The sequence below is a fragment of the Mixophyes fleayi genome, chromosome 2, assembly GCF_038048845.1.
Source record: "Mixophyes fleayi isolate aMixFle1 chromosome 2, aMixFle1.hap1, whole genome shotgun sequence".
NCBI classification, from domain to species: Eukaryota; Metazoa; Chordata; class Amphibia; order Anura; family Limnodynastidae; genus Mixophyes; species Mixophyes fleayi.
The window spans coordinates 92,055,503-92,078,192 of NC_134403.1; the positions used below are offsets into that span (position 1 = coordinate 92,055,503).

The 22,690-nt window shown below is 40.3% G+C and overlaps 1 protein-coding gene across 3 annotated transcripts in view; it reads left to right on the forward strand.

Moving 5' to 3' along the window:
* Positions 1 to 22,467, forward strand: part of ADCY6 (adenylate cyclase 6) — a 118,369-nt gene extending 95,902 nt beyond the window's left edge. For all 3 annotated transcript variants that reach the window (XM_075199650.1, XM_075199649.1, XM_075199648.1), the window contains exons 11-23: positions 881 to 906; positions 1,441 to 1,588; positions 3,274 to 3,371; positions 4,247 to 4,334; positions 4,414 to 4,530; positions 4,794 to 4,952; positions 5,389 to 5,564; positions 9,753 to 9,785; positions 10,955 to 11,084; positions 11,905 to 12,168; positions 14,905 to 15,109; positions 18,943 to 19,067; positions 19,481 to 22,467. In XM_075199650.1, the coding sequence (XP_075055751.1) occupies positions 881 to 906; positions 1,441 to 1,588; positions 3,274 to 3,371; positions 4,247 to 4,334; positions 4,414 to 4,530; positions 4,794 to 4,952; positions 5,389 to 5,564; positions 9,753 to 9,785; positions 10,955 to 11,084; positions 11,905 to 12,168; positions 14,905 to 15,109; positions 18,943 to 19,067; positions 19,481 to 19,609 (1,698 nt within the window). In that variant the 3' untranslated portion in view covers positions 19,610 to 22,467. The remainder of the gene's footprint in view (positions 1 to 880; positions 907 to 1,440; positions 1,589 to 3,273; positions 3,372 to 4,246; positions 4,335 to 4,413; positions 4,531 to 4,793; positions 4,953 to 5,388; positions 5,565 to 9,752; positions 9,786 to 10,954; positions 11,085 to 11,904; positions 12,169 to 14,904; positions 15,110 to 18,942; positions 19,068 to 19,480) is intronic.
* Positions 22,468 to 22,690: the final 223 nt, after the last annotated feature.

Consider the following 22,690-nt stretch of genomic DNA (forward strand, 5'->3'; position numbering starts at 1 on the left):
TTGCATGCTGCTCTAATCTGTACTGTTCCTCAGCCCTCTTTTGTTACTACTTTTATTTATACCTTCACAATCCTCTCCCTCCTTTCCCTAAAAAGATCAGAAACAATTATTGGGGTGGGGGGGGGGGGAATCATATCATTGTAAATTAGGAAGAGTACAAACTTATTGATAGACTACAGTTCTCAAACTTCTACTGCATGTTCTGGATGTCACATTAAATCTAGTGGCTTGCTGTGCATGCTTGGAGCTGTAGTTCTACACCACATCTGACCTACGTCAGAGTTCTGTTTACAAACCGTTTTCCAGTTCTCGCTGAGCCAAAACTGACATCAGTTCTAGATGACTCACCAAAATAATAAATGTTTTTAATTGTAATAGATCACAGGAAACAATACCAGTTCTGCGAACAGATGTGTGTGTGAGGGAGTTATAAATAAACTAGACGTGACTAATTGCTCAAAGTCTATAGTGATCAGCTATTTTGATCAGACTTATTGTTTCTGTAGACAAGAAAATAGTAAAATGGAAACTTTGAAACGTGTGCATTTTACAATTGAGCAGCTTCTTACCTCCTTATTAAGGTAAACACGCCATTTAAATAAAGTGGTAAAAGGTGCATTTGTCGTGGGCATACAATTCGATTTCCAAAGTTGTTAGCTTTGCGTCATTTCCTATTTCTTTGTTATGTTGGTTTCCTGAGAAAGCTTTGCTCACTCTTTGGGGATACAGTTGTAAGTCAGTCCTTGTGTTTTCATGGTGCACTAATGTGGTACTTGCCAAAAGTTTGCATGTGCATAGTTATTAACATGACTGCTTCAGGGAGAGTTGTAAATATAAAATGAAATACTCTACAAAAATCTTTCTCTCTCTCTGTTCTCAGGGCATTGATGAATCAAGCAAAGACAAGTAAGTAGAAGACACCAGAACTCGTTTTCTACAGATTTATACAAATCCCCATAGCGTACTTTTTCTATCTTTTGGTATAGCACTAAAGCTTCATTTCTAAATCACAACCCTGATACTCAGTAGGCGGCCTGGTAATGCCTTTACAAAGTGTGTGTTGCTTGCAGACTAAAAGTAAATGACAACAGTTGCTGTAAATATCCATTTGTGTGAATAAGATACTTTTGTTATTTTTATTGATTTGTGTTGCTAGCTCTCTTCATATGTGACACATGCTAACCCCAACACATAGCAACACCACAGACAATTTTGAACAAATGGTCGCAATGCCTGATGGCCAATCCATTATTGGGCAAGTTAAATGCGGTTGAAGATGACCCCAGATGACAGCTGTTGACAACGCTGCCGTCTTCTGGCCACATTAAGTGGCCCCTAATCAGTCATCATGTCCGTTAGACCATCAGCAAGCGGCAGGACCAGCCTGTGTGTGGCCATAGACATCACATCAATTTGGTTTCTTCCTTTTGTATTTTGTAGCAGGAACACACAGGAAGCTCTGAATCCAGAGGATGAAGTGGATGAGTTCCTGGCAAGAGCGATAGATGCGCGGAGTATTGATCAGTTACGCAAAGATCATGTTAAAAAATTCATCCTCACTTTTCAAACCACAGACCTGGAGAAAAAGGTAACACTTTTGTTACAAGTAAATGTCTTCAAAACAGCTCCCTGGTATCTTGATAAAGGACACTGGCAATAGGAAATGCTTTGTGTCCATAACAAACACGTTGATACAGTTCTACATATGACGTACCACCATGTCTCTGTGGTTACAGCGGAAGTGTCAGCAAGGACCTATTCCTCCAAGGAAGTCACTACCCACTCAAATATGCTTTTGTTTTATATACATGATTTGTATAACGCCTGGGTAATTATGTGACTTATCTGTTCATTTATCATTAATAATGAGTGGGAATTACAATACAGTTTTCCCTGCTAAGGTAAAATGACTTTAATTTACATGTCACCCAGCATATTTTACTTTGTTTTATCTTTTACATGTCTTTTATATTGCTTCCTATAGGTTTCACCAAAGCCTTTATATCCTATAGGCAGAGTTGTTTGTTTTTCTTGCCCTAGCAAATGGCTCTTTGGATTCTGTTGTATTAAAAATGTGTCCTACCCAAAGGAAACACCTATAAACAGCTCTACTTAGATTATATAAATGCCTTGGTGAAAGACACAGAAGGAAGGCAAGTAGATAAAGTTATGTATCGTGTAATAGTCACAGGAGAACGTGTACAATAAAGCTGTGTGAAGATGGAATACCCTTTAATATGCCTATCAGTAAGAGTCTTGCTAGTTGCCAGTTGAAAAGCATGGTTGGTTGGAGCATGCAGTAATGTTCTTAGATAAATATCTTCATTTTATTCATGCAGGTGTCATACATAATATTTTAATAAAAGTATTATCATTTTTTAAATTATTATTGATGTATCTTTATCGGTCTCCAACACTCATTAGACGCAGCCATTTTGCGGGCTCAATAAGTATTCATGATACTGTAGCCTACCAATTAAGTAAGGACTAATGGCATCACAGAGCCATAATTGGGTGCACTTCGAAGGCGGCATCATTTCACATATTACCTCTTTGAAGCGTTATGTAGTGTTCCACAAACCATACTTAAAGCAGAAATCCCACATAAATGTGTTCGTTATTATTTTAATATGTTGTATCTCTTTGCCATGAAGTTGAAGTCCTTTTTCTAGATGGTACTCCTATAACTATTCGGTTTGCACAATTTATCTGTAGTGACTCATTTATATGCCTACTGAAAGGAGTGGCGTTCCAAAGTCCCTCTATTCACTATGTATATCATGTGACTGTGGTTTCCTTGGTAATCACATGCCTGTGGTTAATAGTTGCATGCATCACAAAACAAATAACAAATTAACGGATCGATCCTCCTCACAAGTAACCAAAGTGATTTATGTTAACTAAGCACACCTCATTTTAGAGGGGATTACAACTATATTGGGGTATATTTACTAAACATCGGGTTTGAAAGAGTGGAGTTGTTGCCTATAGCAACAGATCCGATTCTAGTTATCATTTGCTTAGTACATTCAACAAAATGACACCTAGAATTTGATTGGTTGCTACAGACAACATCTACACGTTTGCAAACCTGCAATTTAGTAAATATACCCCCTAAGACTATATTGTATTTAATTTTTTTATGTTTTACCATTTAAGATGAACCACATATCATGTAATATTACTTTGATGAATACCCAGTGATAGTGAATTGTAGCTGGGAAATGTATATATGTTTGCCTTCAACTCTTAATCCTTTTATGTATGTTGCAGTATTCCAAGAAAGTAGATGATCGTTTCGGAGGCTACGTGGCCTGCACCTTGCTGGTCTTCTGCTTCATTTGCTTTATCCAAATTGTCATATTTCCCCAGTAAGTTCATAACAGTTTGTCTCATGTTACTTCTACATAACATTTAAAGAGAATGTATTATATACTAAGTAAAAGGTTCTAGAACTGCTCTATAAATGTAACCTAATTAACTGTTTTGCGTAACTAAAATTCTAAATTATCTATTCAAAAAAGAAAAAAACCTGCATTCCATGATACCTCACCGTCTGTTTTGTAGACTGTAAAAGAACTCCTTGTTCTTTTTTTTTGTTTTTTTATATATAACATTTCTTGGCAAAGTAGCACTACCACTGTGCCTGCAACTCCCCTCCCTGGGTCCTGCAGACCCTAAGTGCCCCGTAGCTCGTTGCCTGGAGTGTGAATGTGATTTGCTGCAGATGGAGGTAGTAGATGGAACTGATTGGACAAGTCACATCAATAACATCCGTCTGCAGCAGCTGTGAGACCTAGAGCATCATGGGACTGCAGCCACCAGCGGGGTGTCTTCTCCAGAACTGCTAATGTTCAGGAATGGGGGGACCTCCATGATTCAGCTAAAAAAAGCAACTACTATTGAATATTTAAAAAAAATATTGCGTTATTTAAGGACTTCACAGTGACACTGCTGAAATCAATAGGCTGATTTCACAATTCTTAATCTCTTTGTCTCCTATTTCAATCATTGACTGAACTTGACAGGGAATATTACCGCTATAGTGTGAGCGAATGCAACTTATGTAACATGTATGTCGCATAAAATAAACATAGATTTACAAGTAGGGAGTACCGATCCGACAATATTTTAAGCCGTAAAAGCAGACATCTGTTGCATGATATTACATGACAGAGTTGGTAGAGAGCACCTCTGCCCTTTGTGAGTGTTCAGTGTCCTTACTAACAGTGACTCTCTTGTGCAGTTCCTTCCTCATGCTTGGAGTCTACACCAGCATCTTCATCATTCTGGTCAATATACTGTTTGTGTGTGCTGTATACTCCTGCATAAAGGTGAGTGACTGCAGCTATTATAGATGGGGGGATTGATATGTTTTCTGTGTGGAGGCGTCAACTCTGATATCTTCTACAGCTTTTCCCATCAGCCTTGCAACGGGTGTCTCGGAAAATTGTCCAGTCGCGAACAAACAGCACCCTCATTGGGATCTTCACCATCTTATTGGTTTTCACCTCGGCCTTTGTTAACATGGTATGCATACACAACTGATATATTGTACTAATAGTTCTAGAGCATTCTTTACAAAATTAGAGCCAGTAGTGTTTTTTTATTCCTTATAGAATGATTCTTCACTTTTTCCTGCTGATTGGCTAAACTACTGCTGGAAACCAGCATTTTATCCAATCTCTTTCACCCTCTAATTGTTTTTCTGGGATGTTATATTTGTGGAGCTGTCAAACAGTCTAAAATGTTATTGTAGGTCTGGTCTCACGGTCTCCATTTGGTATTTCTAGTTTGCCTGTAATCACCAGAGTCTCTCTGAGTGTGCCGCTCAAGAACTGAATATCAGTGTGCAGTCCGTCAATGCCTGTCATTTCCAGATCCTCAACTATAACTTGAGCATGGAGACTGCTCCATGTGGCTCTGATCGGCCATCGTGCAACTTTCCAGAGGTATGAACACACACAACAAATGTGTCCTGAGATCAGCTGCTACACTCTGTCTCTCAGTATTGACCACTCGTCCTATTGAACGGCGGTGGTTCCGCTATTGAGCCAGACGGCAGTCCACAGCCACTTTTTTATAATTATTTTGTAATAAATGTTGATCCCCATAGCTAGGTTTGTTGTGGCTTCAGCAATTCTTTTGTATTGTTTTTGTGAGTGATGACATGAAGGTTTGTGTGGGCTCCTTATTCCCTTATTTAGAGTTAGCACCCATCTAAACATGATATTATTAGTAGTATTAGTGTAGTTGTTGTAGTTGTTATTGTCAGTAGATGAGACAAACAGGATGGGTGTATAAGTCGTAGACATAGTATGACATGTAAATGGACCATCTCTTTTGCATATTCTGCATCAAATGTTTCTTCTATTTTGTCCTTGGCAGTACTTCAATTACAGCATACTGCTGAACCTGCTGGCCTGCTCCGTATTCCTTCAGATCAGCAGCATCGGGAAACTGGCGCTCATGTTGTCTATTCAGGTTCTCTACATCATCATCGTTGAAGCACCCGAGGTCATTCTCTTTGACAACTACGACCTGCTGGTGACTGCCAATGCATTGTGAGTCATATCTGTGTAAGACATATATGATCTTGATATCTTTACACTCATATACAATACAATACAATAGATGGTTGCCTATATTCAGTAATGACAGGCTAAGTAGTAGCATTGCTAGACGTGGCACAAGGTGAAGAAGACGCCCTCTTTGTCAGATATACTGACATTTAAACATTATCTTCGTCTGAGATTGATTGTAAGATATTCTTGACTTTATTCCTAATATTTGTAGTAAAACTGCAGTAGTGCCATGCACTATATGTGCTTATTGCCATTTCTAAAACAACGTGTTATATATATATATATATATATATATATATATAACAGAATCCATGCATGCTGAAATAAAAATAATGACATATGAAACTAGTGGTGTACTGAAAATAAAGCGCTGACTTATCATCCTCACTGTTACAATACCATTTGCATACGGTTTGTTTTATAAATAGTTGGAAGTCAGCTGTTGGTAGATAACCTGTTTCTCAGCCATAATTATTGACCAGTCTGTCCTATTGATAGTGCTGTAGCTTGGAGCCCTGAGACTGTGTGTAAATGTATAGCCCAACCTACCATTGTAAAATCTATTTACCATGCACAACAAACAAGAAAAGCAACATACTGACTTTACATGCCTTATATTCACATGAGCAAAAGCAGAGTTGACTGGGCAATCCCTACATTTACATAGACCTGCAGAGCTTATTAGGATTGTTAACAGACTGGACTTTGAAGCATGTTTGGACGACATGTTAACTTGAGTTCGCAGTGGGAGTCCATGCATAGCTAGAAGTGTATACATGTGGGTTTACAGCAAAAGCGGATCAAATACACAAATGACAAACTGGCATTGTACTGCTTGATAAGATATTAAAATGAGCAGTTGACATTAATTTGGGAGTGTTGCTTTAATAAGCTGGGTGGGTGATAGAGACAGGTAGGCATAGTTATGGCCTTGGATCTTTCTGTTGGTTGCACTCAGCTAGGACACGTTAAGGTGCCACAGGACAGAGAAGTCCAGATAACTTCATGTATGTTGTAGATGGCACACAGGGCACACCTGGCATAAGAAATGCCTTTTTTTTCCTTTGTGCTCACCCATCATAAATTCTCCCTATTATGTTGCTTTTTTCTCTTAACAAAAACCTCCTACTTCCATTTTACCATCTTGTTCACATAAGCTGCATCACTGGGAATTCCTCTGGGCGCTCCAGTTGTGGAGTAAATTTGATGTACAGTAATCTTTGTACGCATCATTACAGATGAGTGCTGAATTATAGAGCGATTTTCTGGAATTCTTCTGTGGCTGTGTCTGCAGCTTGGGTAGAAGAGGCACAGATTAATCAGTGTATGGGCTCTATCTAACTGGCATGTCTGAAACCGGGCTTTCTATCAGCAGTTTGTAACATAAGGAAGTTGTTGCTGTGAAATTATGATGTTTCTTTATCTTTAAACCTTGTAGTAATATTATACTTACTGTAACATTATTTCTGCCTCTACCTTGTGACAGCATTATAAGAACGGTATAATCTCATCCATGTCTCCTTTAGGTCAGTGGCAGCTTTTGCTATGTATTACAGCTATCACTGACTCTTGTCTTATGGTAAAACTTGGTGAAATGACCTCCAAAGATTGAAATGAGGTTATTATATATGATATGAACCCTGTAACTGTGTTGCTTGTTTGTATTATCACATAGTGGTCAGTAGTGTAACCACACAGGTTTAATGGGAGTTTTACTTTGTTCCTGAAATATTAGCCCTCTTTGTATTGATGTATATACGGTTGATAGTGTTTGTTTTCCTGTGTCATTTCTCTCAGGGCCTACATTTCAGCCCTGGGTGTGTGACAGCTAAATAAATATTCTTGTAGACATAACATATCACTATGGCCTTATCAGACATCTCTTAGCAATTAGCGGTGAAACGGTCTTACAGAAAGCGAGACTGGTTTACTTATCCCACTGTGCTCATGCCATAGCTAGAATAATTATCTTTACTGCATTACTTTATTTTAGAAACATTCTTCTATACCACCATAGACGATCATCCATGATTATTATTTGTTTGTGGTTTCTGTATTTAATTTATTTTCAGCAATGAAAACGATCATTGTTGTTGTAGTGTAATAATGACAAGATAATTACTCCGGGACATTTGGATGTGATTGATGCTTGTTTTGCTTACCCTTACTTATATGTTGTAGTTCTTTAAGTTTCCCCAAAACAATGCAGAAGAATCAAAAACATTAATTGAAAAAAGTGGGTGTGTTTCTGTAAGTTCATATTTACAATTTCAACAGGGTTTTCATTACTATTTAAGTTTAGGGATATGCAGAGATTTTATCAAATGATAGCTTTTAACTTTTTCTTTTGTGTTTAATTTTGTCTGGTTTACTTGTTTCAGACACTTGTTTTGTGCACCATGGAGTATGGGATGTTGAGCATGTGGTATAAATATACAGGTTTACATTTGTATCGGTGGTATTGAAGAAATGTTTGCTATCTATGTATTTTTTTATATTTAGAAATTATACAGTTAATTTACATAATATGGTGTAGTGTTATTTATTTATATAGTGCGGTGTATGTGTTATTTAATACTGTTGTCAGTGTGTCTTGTATAAACGTATAATATATGATATGTTTAAAGATAGATTGAACATTTAGGCTGGTGGTTCACCGGGCATCAGGGCAAATCCAGTGGTATTGTGCCACCGCTTCGGTCTAATGTATGCAACACCCAAGGAACAGGTAACAGCTACTGTACCTAGACTGGGATCCCTGCACTGAATTTGAGGATGGTGTATGGAATGGAACATTGATGGACATTTGCAGGTATTCAAGATGACCTGCAGACTCCATGTATTGTGACAATTGTCAGCAACTGGGCACACCAGTACTCACGCTTCATTCAGATCCTTACCCATAGGGGGGTAACCTTTTTAGTGAGTAGCTGTGGCCATAGTTAGTCCCCTGACTTAGCCCAGTAGATCTGGGGAGAAGTACATCTTCACTGCGTTGGATTATGCTTCACATCATCCTGAGATCTGTCTGCAATCACTGCAAACGGGCAGTAGGTTTGCTGCTAGGAATATTGAGCAGAGAAGGATCCCCCAGAGAGATCCTAACTGATCAAGGCACACGGTTCATGAGTGAATTGGTCCAGTAACTCTGGGCAAAATGTGGAGTGTGATAGCCCTGTAGAATTCAGATATCACCCCTCTAGATCTCAGATTGGAGCGGTTGCTAATAGGGATCCTAATAGGTATTTTAGGTGGGAGATTTAAAGATAAATCTCCCGTCTCCAACTTACTGGTACCAGGGTGGCGAGGCTGCTATGACCCCTCCTTATCCTGGCAGTGCTTGAACATGGTGGGGACTGCAAGATAACTTATTCAACCTGGACTGGCTAAAGGAACAGGGGCTAGATTGATCCCCGACAACCTGTGTGCATTATACAATTTGTAAAGGGCAGACAACTGGGGATACCACAGTGATGCGCAGTTGACACAATCGGTGACTGTCTGGTGACCAAGTACCAAGAGTGGTCAGTAGTGGCGGGTTAGAAAAACCCCAAAGCAGATCTATAAAACCAACACACCAAAGGTGACACTAAACCTATCCTGTCGCAATCCTCCAATTAGTTCTTTCACAATTAGTGCTTGCACTACAGTAGTTATCGCTGGTAATCACTCTTATGAGCTATGCCCTCTTCCAGCAAGTCACATACAGGATTGTGTTCCACCAATAACAAGCAATCTAATAGGACTGCAACAGTTGCTTTGTATAAAAGCACAGCTACAGGAACTGGACATCACTGAATAAGCAGTTAGCTTAGAGAAGCAATGGTTCAGCGAGTATAAAATGTATATTATCCAGTCATAACATCGCTTAGTTCAGATGTACCATAATATTATATTACAGTACATTTCTCACATTTTCATCTTAATTTTAGCCAAATATTTTATCCAAATATACACCCTGTCGATTACATCAGTTTGAACAGATAGCGTTGTAGTCTTGCAGCAGCTTAGTTATTAAATGTTTTATCAGAAAGCTATGTCTGGCATTCTTTGGTACTTCTACAAACACCCTGCCAAGCAGCAGCAAAGGTGCCAATGCTAATCTGCAGCGGGCAGCTATTGCACTAGATACATATTTTAATTCCTTTTATTGTGTGTCTGTTTCAGTTCCTTCAATGAAACACAAGAAGGTGAGCAATGGTGAGTAATGTTAATTTAGATATTCTCCCGGTTTAGTTGGGTTTCTATTCTAAGACTGTGTTATAGTTGTGTAATAGAAGTTACTTAGCTTGTTCACTGTGCCCTATTGGCATGTGCAGTCTGCCACCAAGGTAATAAAGCCAACGCCAGCACTGTTGTGTGGCCGAGCTCCTTAGTCATAATAATGAGCCGATTCCTAATTTCAGGCTGTAGTTGATAACATACTCTTTCTGTAAAGGTGTATCTTATATCTTACTAGACAGTTTACATTGGTGTCTGAAGTAGAGTCTGATGTTTATGTGTTGTTTGCTATTCATTTTCCCTGTAATTTTGCAGCAGCTCATATCACGTCTGTAATTCTTCCAGCCTTATTCATTACAAGATTGGATGCGGTACTGGGTGTATATGTGCAGGGGGGGGGGTTGTTATGTTAAGGTTGAGGTTGTCAAAAAGTGGACAGCCACTTTAATTACCAGAGGCTATCCAGTGTGGCCTAGGCTTTTTTTTATTAGAACAATGAGTAGCAATAGAGAGACTATCTGGCAATGCTTTCTGGGTAATTCTGGAAAATGGCATTTACATGGGAGCCATGTTATTCAATGTCCCATGCACTGGGTTTTTAATCCTGGATTACATGCAAATAGATCGAAACTCTTTGACCTAGTGAGGCTGGTTTTTGGGGTCGTCACACTGCTGACAGAACAGCCTGTCATCATCATCATCAGCTATTTATATAGCGCTGCTCATTCCACAGCGCTGTACAGAGAACTCGCTGTCCCTGCCCCATTGGAGCTTACAGTCTAAATTCTCTAACATAATCAAACACACACACACACACACCCACACACAGATAAGGCCATGGTTGAGAATTGAACTCATGACCCCAGTGCTGTGAGGCAGAAGTGCTAACCTCTAAGCCACTGTGCTGCCCATTCATTGAAGAGGACTAAGCAGGCTGAAAGGTTGTGAAGGACAGCAGCAATGTAATGAGCCTTAGAAGCAGCATCACTAGAACCACAAGTAGTGATATGTCTGCAGGTTTACAGGTCATGCTCTAAACATCCAGTAAGTTGGGCAATAGCGCAAAGATGCCCCTTCTCAGTTTAAAGGATCTTATTTGACTCCACAATGTTTGTAATGCATTTCTCCTGATGGTTGTTTTTTCTCAGTCTTGTGGGCAGTAAGATACCTCTGAAGTATGTGACTCCTGTCATCCTGACAGTCTTCGTTTTGGCTTTGTATCTCCACGCCCAGCAAGTTGAGTCCACAGCTCGACTGGATTTTCTGTGGAAGCTACAGGTATACAGGATTACCATTGTGCAATTAATATCTATGCAGATGTTTTAATAAGAACTTCACTGAAACGTTATTCCACCTCCCCACAACCCCAGCATTGTAGACCGTGACTGCAAAACTGGATTACATTGCAGTATGGATGGGCATAATGGGTAAGCAAACTAGAGTCCTAGCTTGAGACTTAGTTACCACAGTGTAGTACAGCTGAAAGCAACACACTGAAGTGCAAAGAGAAATAATAAGGCAACTGCAGGACATAATAGTGTACCAGTAACATGTATATAATCGCATATGTTGGCACGATACAATACAGTACATTAGACTGACGCTTATAACTACATGTGTGACAGTCTATGATAACACAAATGGGTAGCACATAGCGTTGTCACTACAACCTAATGGCAGAAGATAGCATGTCTAGCCAATATCCATGAATCACTAACGTATTACCTTACTTAGCAGTACAAAGACTGTAGCCTAATACTTGGTGGTAGTTGTGGTGTCTATGGCCAGTTGTAGTACAGGTGACTTCAACCAGCCATCTGTAGGTAACATTGTGTGTATGCGGTCAGATTGGCCGGGGCTGCTTCAAATATTGTTGCACTCAGTGTGCAGCATAATATAGACATTGACAAGTCTCCTTACATCACTTGTATCCATGATTGCAAAAATCACTTGTCAGTTCAATTATTTAAACTGTTGCAGAATTGGAAGGTAGCTCTAGTTTCTAAAGGCAGCCAACTGAAATAAATAAAGGAGCAGTCCTTAGAGCATGTTTTTATATGTTTGAGAACTGGTATTGAGCTATTTCTCTTCCATTTAGGCCACTGGAGAGAAGGAGGATATGGAAGAGTTACAAGCATATAATCGGCGTCTCCTGCACAACATCCTTCCTAAAGACGTTGCAGCCCACTTCCTGGCCCGGGAACATAGGAATGATGAATTGTACTATCAGTCCTGCGAATGTGTGGCCGTCATGTTTGCCTCAATCAGTAACTTTTCGGAGTTCTATGTTGAACTTGAGGCCAACAATGAGGGAGTGGAGTGCCTGCGTTTGCTCAACGAGATCATTGCCGACTTTGATGAGGTGATGAGAAGTTTCCTTACATGTAGTGTTTGTGTATTGTCTATTTCTCAGCAGCTGGTGTAAAATGATGAGGTCTTTGGAGACAAAGGCTGTAAACGCTGTTATATTTGGCATCAGTCATTATACATGTAGGTATCAAAAGCAAAAGTGGTAATTGTTGATTTTCATAGTGGACCTGCCGATATGTACACTACATGGTCAGAAGTATGTGGACACCCTTTCTAATTCATGTGTTTGGCCATATCAGCCACACCCACTGCTAACAGGTGCACAAAATCAAGCACACAGCTGTGGCATCTCCATAGTCAAACAATAGCAGTTGAATGGGTCATACTGAAGAGCTCAGTGACATCAAATGTTGCACTGTCCTAGGATACCACCTTTCCAACAAGCCAGTTCATAAAAATTATGCCCTGCGTGAGCTGTATCTGTAAGTGCTGTTATTGTGAAATTGAAACATATCGGAGCATCACCAGCTCTGCTGCAAAGTATTAGGCCACTCAAACTCACAGAACGGGATTGCCGAGAGCTGTAGCGCGTAATTCGTTTGCCAAGTTCGGTATGGAAGAGCTAGACTGGCCTGCACACATTCCTGACCTCAACACCATCGAACACCATTGGAATGAATAGTAACGTATACTGCGAGCCAGGCCTCATTGCCCAACATCAGTGCTTGTTGGATGCGAATCCCCGCAGCCATTTTCCAAAATCTAGTGGAACGTCTTCCCTGAAGAGTGGAGGCTAATATTGCAGCAAAGGGGGACTGAATACCCATGGTTTTGGAATAATGTTCAACAATCACTTATGGATGTGATGATCAGATGTCCACATGCTTTTGACCATGTAGTGTATTAATACATTATTGTTTTTAGCAATATATCGAAAACTGCACATTCTGTCATATCAATTGAAAAAACAATATGCACATTAGGCATGTTAATTCATAACTCCCTAAGCAGACCAGTCAGGGTACCAGTCTGACGCTGTGTGTGTAAGAGATAGGAATGATCTTGGGTAAACATTGAGTGAAAGAACTGTATCTTCTGAAGGTGATGGAAATCTCTCCTTTCTCCCCCCACATTGTCCATGGAGGAAACTAATTATACAAGTACTAGTTGGCAACAGTGGTGTTGTCCTTTCAGAACAATTGTATAAATTCAAGTGCCATTTCATGGTATTGTAGTAATATTTGCCATGTGAATTTTAATAATATTTTGCTAAATATCTGCTTTTAGTTATTTTGGCAGCTTCAAGCCTCAGATCTCTGTTTTGTATTGTTAGATGTATAAATCCAGTTTCTGAGGGGTTGTCCACTTTCAAACCAACCCCCCCCCCCCCCTTTTGACCTGCCATAACCCCTTGTATCATAAGGGGGAGGGGAAGTGAATTCTCTTCCTGTTCCCTAAAGTTGGAAGCCATAGTGAGCCGCAGGAGATCAGAGAGGGGGCGGCTTGATGTCCCAATGTGAATAGACCTTTTAATGTTTTAAAGAAATCTGTGTAGCTTCATATGTTGTTGTCGGGTCCATGTTCATTTCCTAATCTCCGATGGAGTGATTTGCTCAGAGGCATTTTCATCCAGCATTTGTTGGTGTGTAACAAATGAATCTTTGACTGACATGTTCCGTAAGCTTGAAACAGCTATAGAACAAAATGTTTAATTGTTTTGCCCTAAATCAAACCAAAAATACACATTTCATAATAAACTCCCCCAGCTTCATTAGCCAGATAACAAGGACGTTTGAACGCTTTTCTAGTAGCCCTCAGCCAGCTCACAGTGCAGGGGGAGAAGTGTGGAGGGCAATATGGTCTATTGGTTGGAGGCTTTTGATACTGTGTATGTTCTTTTCCTCAGTACAGTACGTGTCTTGCTACATTTTAAGTAATTAATTATTTTTAAACAAATTTGGATTGTGTAGACTGTTGTGTCCTACATGTGGATATTTTAGTGTAGCTACAAAGCTAAGTTTTCCTGTATGAAGTGTCTAGATCTAAAATATGCTTTTTAACGATTTCTGCAGTGAAATATTGTATTTAAGAATACCGGCACTGCATTAAATAGTCTCCATCTTCAGAGAACCCCTCACACTAATTGGTGTCTACCTGGGAGAAGTTTCAGACTCTGTAGGCATACCGTATGAAAGCATGCGGAAGTAATCTGCTTCATCATGTGACACACACTGCCTACAGAGTCTGACAATTTGCCAGACCCGTTGACACTGAAGGTCGTTTTGGAGATCCACAAAGCTGTTGTTTTAAGTTAATGATGAGAGTGCTTTGTTTTTTGAATGCATGATATGTTGTAGAACTTTACATTGCAATGTGCTCTTAGTCCCCCTGAGGTCTTCAAATGTTTCTAGTGGTAATGTCATACATGGAGACCTAACAGAAAAATTTTGTATAGCATATAAACCACTGTATGCTTACAGACAGTCAAAAGTAAAGGGACATAATCATGACTTAAATACAGAAGAAAAACACTACACGGATTTTAAGTGTAAATCTAATCTATGCATCATTTTAATAATAGAGTTTAATTCTAAGCTCTATTTTTATGCATCAAGAGTAAGACTGGTCACTAACAAAGCTCACAGTTTGCAGAGAATTGGATATGTCTTAAGTAAGATTTCCTAACTGTAGGGATCCTGTAGTAATCCAGAAAAAAACTACTGAATTTCATGTCCTTGACATATAAACATATAGGGCTAGTAATAAGTTACTTCCCTTTTTCCAACAGATCATCGGTGAAGAAAAATTCCGGCAATTAGAGAAAATTAAAACTATCGGCAGCACATACATGGCAGCTTCCGGCCTAAATGATACAACTTACGACAAGGAGGGGAAGTCGCACATTATCGCCTTGGCAGACTACGCAATGAAACTGATGGAGCAGATGAAATATATAAATGAACACTCCTTTAATAACTTCCAGATGAAGATTGGTGGGTATTATCCGTTACATGTTGCACTGTTTTTTTATTTAATGATGGAGGATGCCCCGCAGAGCTCCAGCTTACCTTCCCCTACCTTCATACCGTTAAGCACAAAAAGGGCAGCATTCATAATAGATAGTCAGTGCCATAGTGACACGTCGGGGAGGAGCATTGCTCCGTCACTCCAATCGCACAAGAGCGCTTCAACTCTAAACGGCATACAAACCTTTCAGGATTTCCGCTGTAAAGATAGAATTTGATTTAAACAGGGACTGATCAGTTTATAAAAGCCCCAAGTGGTTGATAGGCGGTATTTATGTTCTCCTGCGGTGTATGTACCCCATGGCAGATTCTCCAGGTATAAAGCAGGGCTAGTGCAAAACTTAGGCTTTATGACCGACTCCTCTTAGGGTGTGCAATGGGGTGACCGCACTTTCCCTTGTTTACAGCATTCACTCATATAGCTTAGTGCTACATCTAACCCATGTTGTCCTTAAAGTTCAGCTGAAAGGACGACTTTTATGGCTTGCTTTGGTCATGCCTGTTTACTTTTCTCCAAAATCCAAAATAATATATTTTCTGCATGATGTCATGAACATTTCTGTCCCTGTTGAGCCCAAAATATGATTATTAGGTGTTATAGATAAAATTAACTTTTCATGTTCCAACTATGATACATTAGTTCTTTATTTTACTGCCAGATAATAAGTAGAAGCTCAGAACCCCATTAAAGCAGTCACTGCAGGTAATACTGCACTACTTTAAAATGTTCTTATTTTATAAATTCTGCATAATAATAATAGCCAGTTACAGTATGTGTCATTCATATGTGTTCATTTTTACATGACTCACCAGATAACCCTAAATATTTATATCTAGTTTTTAAATGTGCTTAAATTAAACATACCTTAAAGAACTATTAAACATGGCATTAGGCACAGTGGTGTATTGTCTTTCTGTTACTGCACCTTTTGAAATTTTTTAAAGTGAAAATGGGATAATCGGCTCCATCCGACACTGTTCCAGGGAGTACCTTTTATTAACTAAAATGTTCCTTTCCATTGGTTAGATATACTCTATAGTGAGAATGTATCCAACTAGTACATCCATCATCATACATACATACATACATACATACATACATACATACATACATACATACAGAGCTGCCTAGAGAGATTAATGGCCCCAGTACAGCAACTCTATGGGTCCCCCCTTATAGTTAAGCATGGTAAAAAAAACATTTTTTTACCATGCAAGTGGTCGTACAATTCATCATCATCACCATTTATTTATATAGCGCCACTGATTCCGCAGCGCTGTACAGAGAACTCACTCACATCAGTCCCTGCCCCATTGGAGCTTACAGTCTAAATCCCCTAATATACACACACAGACAGACACACAGACTAGGGTCAATTTTGATAGCAGCCAATTAACCTACTACCAGTATGTTTTTGAAGTGTGGGAGGAAACCGGAGCACCCGGAGGAAACCCACGCAAACACAGAGAGAACATACAAACTCCACACAGATAAGGCCATGGTTGGGAATTGAACTCATGACCCCAGTGCTGTGAGACAAAGTGCTAACCACTTAGCCATCGTGCTGCTCCCAATTGGGGGGTGTGGCAGTACATCATTGGGGGCATGTCTAGCAGGTGAAAAGCACCAGGCCACCCTCTTACAGAAAAATGCATTACTCACACATGCCCCCTTGCTCAGCAGCTTTGCTCACATATGTCCCCTCTGCCCACATTCTTTAATCACACTTGCCCCTCCTCTGCCCAGCACCTTTCGTCACAAATGCTCCCTCTCCAGCACACCTTCTTCTTACCTTATTCTCCACTGCACAGCATGGGAAGATATTCAGCAGCCCGCCGAGTACCATGTGACCACTGCAGTCACATGACCTGGTGTCTGAAGGTACCTGAGCTGAAGGGGATTTAGCCACTACCGATCCCCCTGCACTCAATAAAAAAAAAAAGTAAAATGTACTTTAAATTTATTTATTTTTTTTTTTTTTTCAAAGATAGGTCTCCAGAGGGGACTCGGGCCACCAAGCTGGCCCAGGCAATTTGTAGCTGCCCCCTCCCCTCTCGACGGATATATATATATATATATATATATATATATATATATATATATATATATATATATATATATATATATATAATGTGTCTCATTTTATGAGGCTAATATCATATTAACAGTAAGGGACCAGCAAAAAAAAACGTTATGCCGCACAATAGTGCCCCAGTTCACATCATACCTCATTATTGTGCCCCCAATTCATCTTATGCCACATAGTTGTGCCCCCAATTCATACTTATCCACAGTTGCCCGCAGAAACACATAGTATGCCACAGTTGCCCGCAGAAACACATAGTATGCCACAGTTGCCCCCAGAAACACATAGTATGCCACAGTTGCCCCCAGAAACACATAATATGCCACAGTTGCCCCCAGAAACACATAATATGCCACAGTTGCCCCCAGAAACACATAATATGCCACAGTTGCCCCCAGAAACACATAATATGCCACAGTTGCCCCCAGAAACACATAATATGCCACAGTTGCCCCCAGAAACACATAATATGCCACAGTTGCCCCCAGAAACACATAATATGCCACAGTTGCCCCCAGAAACACATAGTATGCCACAGTTGCCGCAGAAATACATAGTATTTCACAGTTGCCCCCAGAAATACATAGTATTTCACAGTTGCACCCCGAAAAATACATAGTATTTCACAGTTGCCCCCAGAAATAAATAGTATTTCACAGTTGCCCCCCAGAAATTCATAGTATGCCACAGTTGCCCCCCAGAAATTCATAGTATGCCACAGTTGCCCCCCAGAAATTCATAGTATGCCACAGTTGCCCCCCAGAAATTCATAGTATGCCACAGTTGCCCCCCAGAAATTCATAGTATGCCACAGTTGCCCCCCAGAAATTCATAGTATGCCACAGTTGCCCCCCAGAAATTCATAGTATGCCACAGTTGCCCCCCAGAAATTCATAGTATGCCACAGTTGCCCCCCAGAAATTCATAGTATGCCACAGTTGCCCCACAGAAATTCATAGTATGCCACAGTTGCCCCCCAGAAATTCATAGTATGCCACAGTTGCCCCCCAGAAATTCATAGTATGCCACAGTTGCCCCCCAGAAATTCATAGTATGCCACAGTTGCCCCCCAGAAATTCATAGTATGCCACAGTTGCCCCCCAGAAATTCATAGTATGCCACAGTTGCCCCCCAGAAATTCATAGTATGCCACAGTTGCCCCCCAGAAATACATAGTATGCCACAGTTGCCCTTAATATCTTTTATGCCACAGTAATGCCCCCAATACCTTTTATGCCACAGTAATGCCCCCTTCTCTTCACACTTCAAAGTGCCTTAAAATATTTTTTAGATACAGAAAAAATGCCCCCAATGACTCTTATGGCCTCAGAATTGCATCAAAATCTTTTTTTAGGGTACTAATAAATTTAATAAAAAATTATATAATTTTATACTTACCTCTGCCAGGCGTCCACAAAGGCGCAGCAGTTCAACTCTTCTCCGGCTGTCATTTTAAATAAAATGTAATAGATTTGGGGTTTTCCCATTTTTGATGTTAAAGTTCTTGATTTTATCTTGTAAGCTCTTCTTGCAACATCAGAAATAACCATAAATATAGATTACAAGTAAGTTACACATGCTACTAGATGTGGACAGACAGATTGGGAAGGACATACAGAAGGTTACCCTATAGAACAGTGGGCCTGAGAAAGAATTTGGTGGCGGATATTGTACTATTTGTAACTGACCCTGGTGTTTATGTGTCTGCTACAGGGCTAAACATTGGGCCTGTGGTTGCTGGCGTTATTGGAGCCCGTAAACCCCAGTACGATATTTGGGGAAACACTGTGAATGTAGCAAGTCGAATGGACAGCACTGGAGTACCAGACCGCATACAGGTGACCGATACATTTTATTATTTGTCTGAACCTAGACTTGGATGTTCTACACACACACATACACCTCTACAAGTGAGACCCCTTTATTATGAATCTGTCTGTGTGGTATCGTTCAGCCATCTGCAGAAACATTAACATTTGATGCCCTCTATCAAGTAGCAGTAATGTCTCCTAGCTGGGATCACCCAGAGCTCTTGATCAGGAGACGGCACAGACTCTCCATAATGAAGGCTGCTGTGCAAGTGACTCATTAGGTGTATTCTCACCATTGTACATATATTCCATGAATTGTGGTGGTTAGCTCACGTTCAGCAGAAAAGTATGTTGTTCAATTTACTGCTAACTGCCCATATTTGTGTCTTTAATGCCTTTATATAAATATATTTACAAGAAAATCCTTTGTTCTCCCTTAGGTTACAACTGATCTGTACCAGGTGCTGGCAACCAAAGGTTATCAGTTGGAGTGTCGAGGTGTTGTTAAAGTGAAAGGAAAAGGTGAAATGACCACCTACTTCCTCAATGATGGTCCAGCCAGCAGTTAGCAGGAATCTCTGCTTTCAGGGGAGGGAGGAACAAGAAACCTCACACTGACCCCATACAGAGTATCCAGAACAATAAGGAAGCTACCTACATCATCTGCAGCATTGCAGGTGCAAGGGGGCTCTGTGGTGCCAAAGCCTCGCACCTGAGATGGAGAGCTTGGCAGGGGCGTGTTTGTATGGTGCTGTGCCCACTGTCCGTGCTGCCCTGCCCAGGAGACTGACTCACCTGTACAATGAAAGCCGAGAGAAGCAGCTTTCACCCTGGCACATAAAAAAAGAAAAATATGCTCACAGGCGGTACTTACAAGTTATTTATTGTGAACGAGACATCATGCTGTTTTCTTTCATCCTTCTCTTTATTTTTTATTGTATTGGGTTAAACCAAGTCAGACGACCATTTTACAATAGACATGTTAACAAAATGAAATGAAGCTTCTCTATAAACTGACCAAAGAGCCAGAAGTACAGGCCACAGCAGGGAGCGAGGGCATTGCCTTGTACGTCTTTATGCGCTGTATGTTTTTTCTCGTGAGCGTTTGACAGGTCTCCAGCAGCAGGTGGAATTAAGATGGTTCTCAATAGGATCCCCTGTACCACCTGCAGGGATACACAAGGGCAACACAATCTCTGCAGCTGACTTATTTCCTTCCATTCCGCGTCCTATTCACTCTCATGTGCTACACTTCCTCATCTCCAGGTAATGCAGACTGACGAACAGGAGCAGGCGATATTCCTACCTGGACCTCTCAGGGGGTTCCACATTACTGCATTTTATTTTTTGGTTCTGAATAGGAAGTGTGTTCAACAGACTCTCTGAGATCCCCTTGCATCCTGGGAGAGTTGCATGGGGAACCATATCCTGACAACAGACATCAGTAGTCTCTGCCTTTTTGACTTCTTCCCTAAACTGCCTTTAATTCTGTGGAGTTACTTAAGCAGAGGGGTGAGAAGAACGATGTGCTTGCGTGTCCACACCTAACAATGCACTTGGTTTTTCTTCACTGTGAAGCTGTCGTAAACTTTTTCTCATTTGCCAAAATTCACATCCGGCCTGTGGAATATGAAAATCTTGGGCTTGGAGACGAGGGATATCCGCCTCATCCACTTGGGGGCAGCACATACTGTGTTAGGTACTAGCTGGCCTCTGAATCCTCGGGCTGCAAGGATAGCCAGCGCCTTAATCCTTAACTTGTAGAATTGGTGCACTGTATGTGTTCTGTAACCATCAGATGTTTGATCAAATGGTAGTCCTAATAGAGGAGATGTCGGCTTAAGGTGGACTTTTACATTGAATACTGTAATCTAGGGAGATTTAACCTCTTCAGTGGCAGAATACCCTGCAAACCATTGTGATTCAATGAGTTGCCTGATTTCAGCTCAAGCGGTTACAGGAAAATATGGAGTCTCAAATAATAACGACTGTAGAGAAAAGAGGAAATATAACTCAAGAAATATAGTTGTGCCTCAAATGTATAGAGGTATTGGCTAATAACCTGGGGTCCTACCCACCTCTTTCACTACATTTAAAGCAGGGATCAAGGTTTCTATGCAGGTATTGTAAAGGTTTAGTCTCGGGCATAGATGGTCTTGATCCCCAGACAAAGGGCCTAAATCAAACACCTTTAAGCAAAATATTAGAATGGAATATTCTGCGGGGCGTGCAATTCCATGTCTAGTGCCAAAGAAGGGGGGTGGAGAGTTACAAGAGTACACTGGGGCTGCTTGTGTTGGCACTATCATGTATTTTTCACAGTTTAGTCAAATATAGTCAAACAACACTAAAAGTATTTTTTGGATAAGACGAGGCAGTAAGTCAAATCTTCATAAATTAAATTTGTTTTATTTTTCTTAAATGTTGAAAGCTCTAATTTTGTACTGACTACAGTTCCAGCACACAGATAACCGAGAGACCAGGAAAGTAAATGTAGAGAAGTGGTGCGTCGCTTATTACCATAATTGTTTGGGGAGCTGTGGATCTCTCTGGCTGTAGTGGAACTACAAATCTCAGCATGTCCATGCCAGGAGAGCCATAGCTTGCTGATGCCTGTTGAAATGTCTCTCTTCAGGACTGACTGCTTTTTCTGTCAAACACGGCTAGGTGGTGAAATAAGTCTATGTATAGGTTCTCTCTTAGTCTGCCATTAGATGTATGTAATATAACTATCCAGGATCCCGAAATGAAGGACTTCGCTATAGCCAGCATCTATTTTGGGAGAGAGAGTGAAGTGCCTTGTACAACTCTGTAGTAAATAGTCTCACAGACTTATGTTGTCTGCACCCTATCTCCACATCCCACATTGTTCTTATACATCCGGCTGTTCTGTCAGTTGGCAGATAATGAATATAGCATTTCTAATGAGTATGTTGCTTAATATATTACCACCTTCAGTGCAATCAGTAAGGTTATGTACTCGCTGGCTTTCTGTGTTTAATGTGGTTTTAATCCAAGTTACGCTGCAGCACATTAATTTGACCGCTTCTTGTTACATTTCAGTGTGTCGGACACGCATCCAAGCAGTTGAAATCTTATGTGTCAATAAGAACACACTGTACCACGGCGTGAAGTGACTAAGAAGCATTTACATAAGCGTTTGGTTTGAGCCATATAACACCAGTTTTGTCATAGATTGAATGCAAAAGTGCCCATCAATATATGTTTTAATATGCATAAAAAATGCATTCCAAATGCCAGTGTGTACATACCCTAAATCATGGTCAGGTCTTCTCAATACTAGCTATAGTTGCACGGTCTCAGAACTAGTGTTGGGGTTCCATTACCCTCTTCCTGATTGTGAATCTTTCAGTTATTCGAGTTCACTCTGTAGTGTTCAAACACAGTAAACTGGGCTTAAACCATATTACTGCTTCTCTGTTTTCCAAGTTAAGAAGACTGGGAGGGGTGTATTGAGGTAAAATCAGTGTCCTATTTCATTTTAAAACACTCCTCTTCGTCCAGGTGGTTAAGCAATGAATTATGGAGCAATGTCTGACGGGCCTCAATTAAAGGGAAACTATAGACAATATGCAGGTTGATCCAATGTGAGTATATTGTGACATTTGCAAATATATATTTGTAGACAT